This window comes from Fulmarus glacialis, unplaced genomic scaffold (genome assembly GCF_000690835.1).
Source record: "Fulmarus glacialis isolate BGI_N327 unplaced genomic scaffold, ASM69083v1 scaffold36490, whole genome shotgun sequence".
Lineage (NCBI taxonomy): Eukaryota > Metazoa > Chordata > Aves > Procellariiformes > Procellariidae > Fulmarus > Fulmarus glacialis.
The window spans coordinates 1-210 of record NW_009187739.1 but is presented as its reverse complement, the minus strand read 5'-3'; the positions used below and the strand labels follow the sequence as shown (position 1 = coordinate 210).

At 54.3% G+C, this 210-nt stretch overlaps 1 protein-coding gene across 1 annotated transcript in view; it reads left to right on the top strand.

Annotated features, from left to right (window-relative positions):
* KIAA2022 (KIAA2022 ortholog) overlaps positions 1 to 202 on the top strand; it is a gene marked incomplete at its 3' end in the record, with an annotated part of 6,198 nt that extends 5,996 nt beyond the window's left edge. The window contains exon 2 of the mRNA XM_009576159.1: positions 1 to 202. This exon is cut by the window's left edge and continues 2,149 nt beyond it. Coding sequence (XP_009574454.1) covers positions 1 to 202 — 202 coding nt within the window.
* Between the last annotated feature and the right edge of the window lie 8 nt (positions 203 to 210).

Sequence of the window (210 nt, the reverse complement as noted above, 5' to 3'; positions counted from 1 at the left end):
CTCCCACCTCCCGGAGTGCCACGAGGATAAGGTTGCTAAAAATTCTCCTTTCCTCCCATCCCCCTCCTCTTCAGACAAGCCTCTGCCATCTGCTAATATCACCACCAATGTACCCCTGATCCCCGGAGGGTATCTGCAGACGTTGTTAGACGCTTCTGATTTGTCGAGCAACACCGGTATCTCCTACTTCGCCCAGCATCCCTCCGAGCA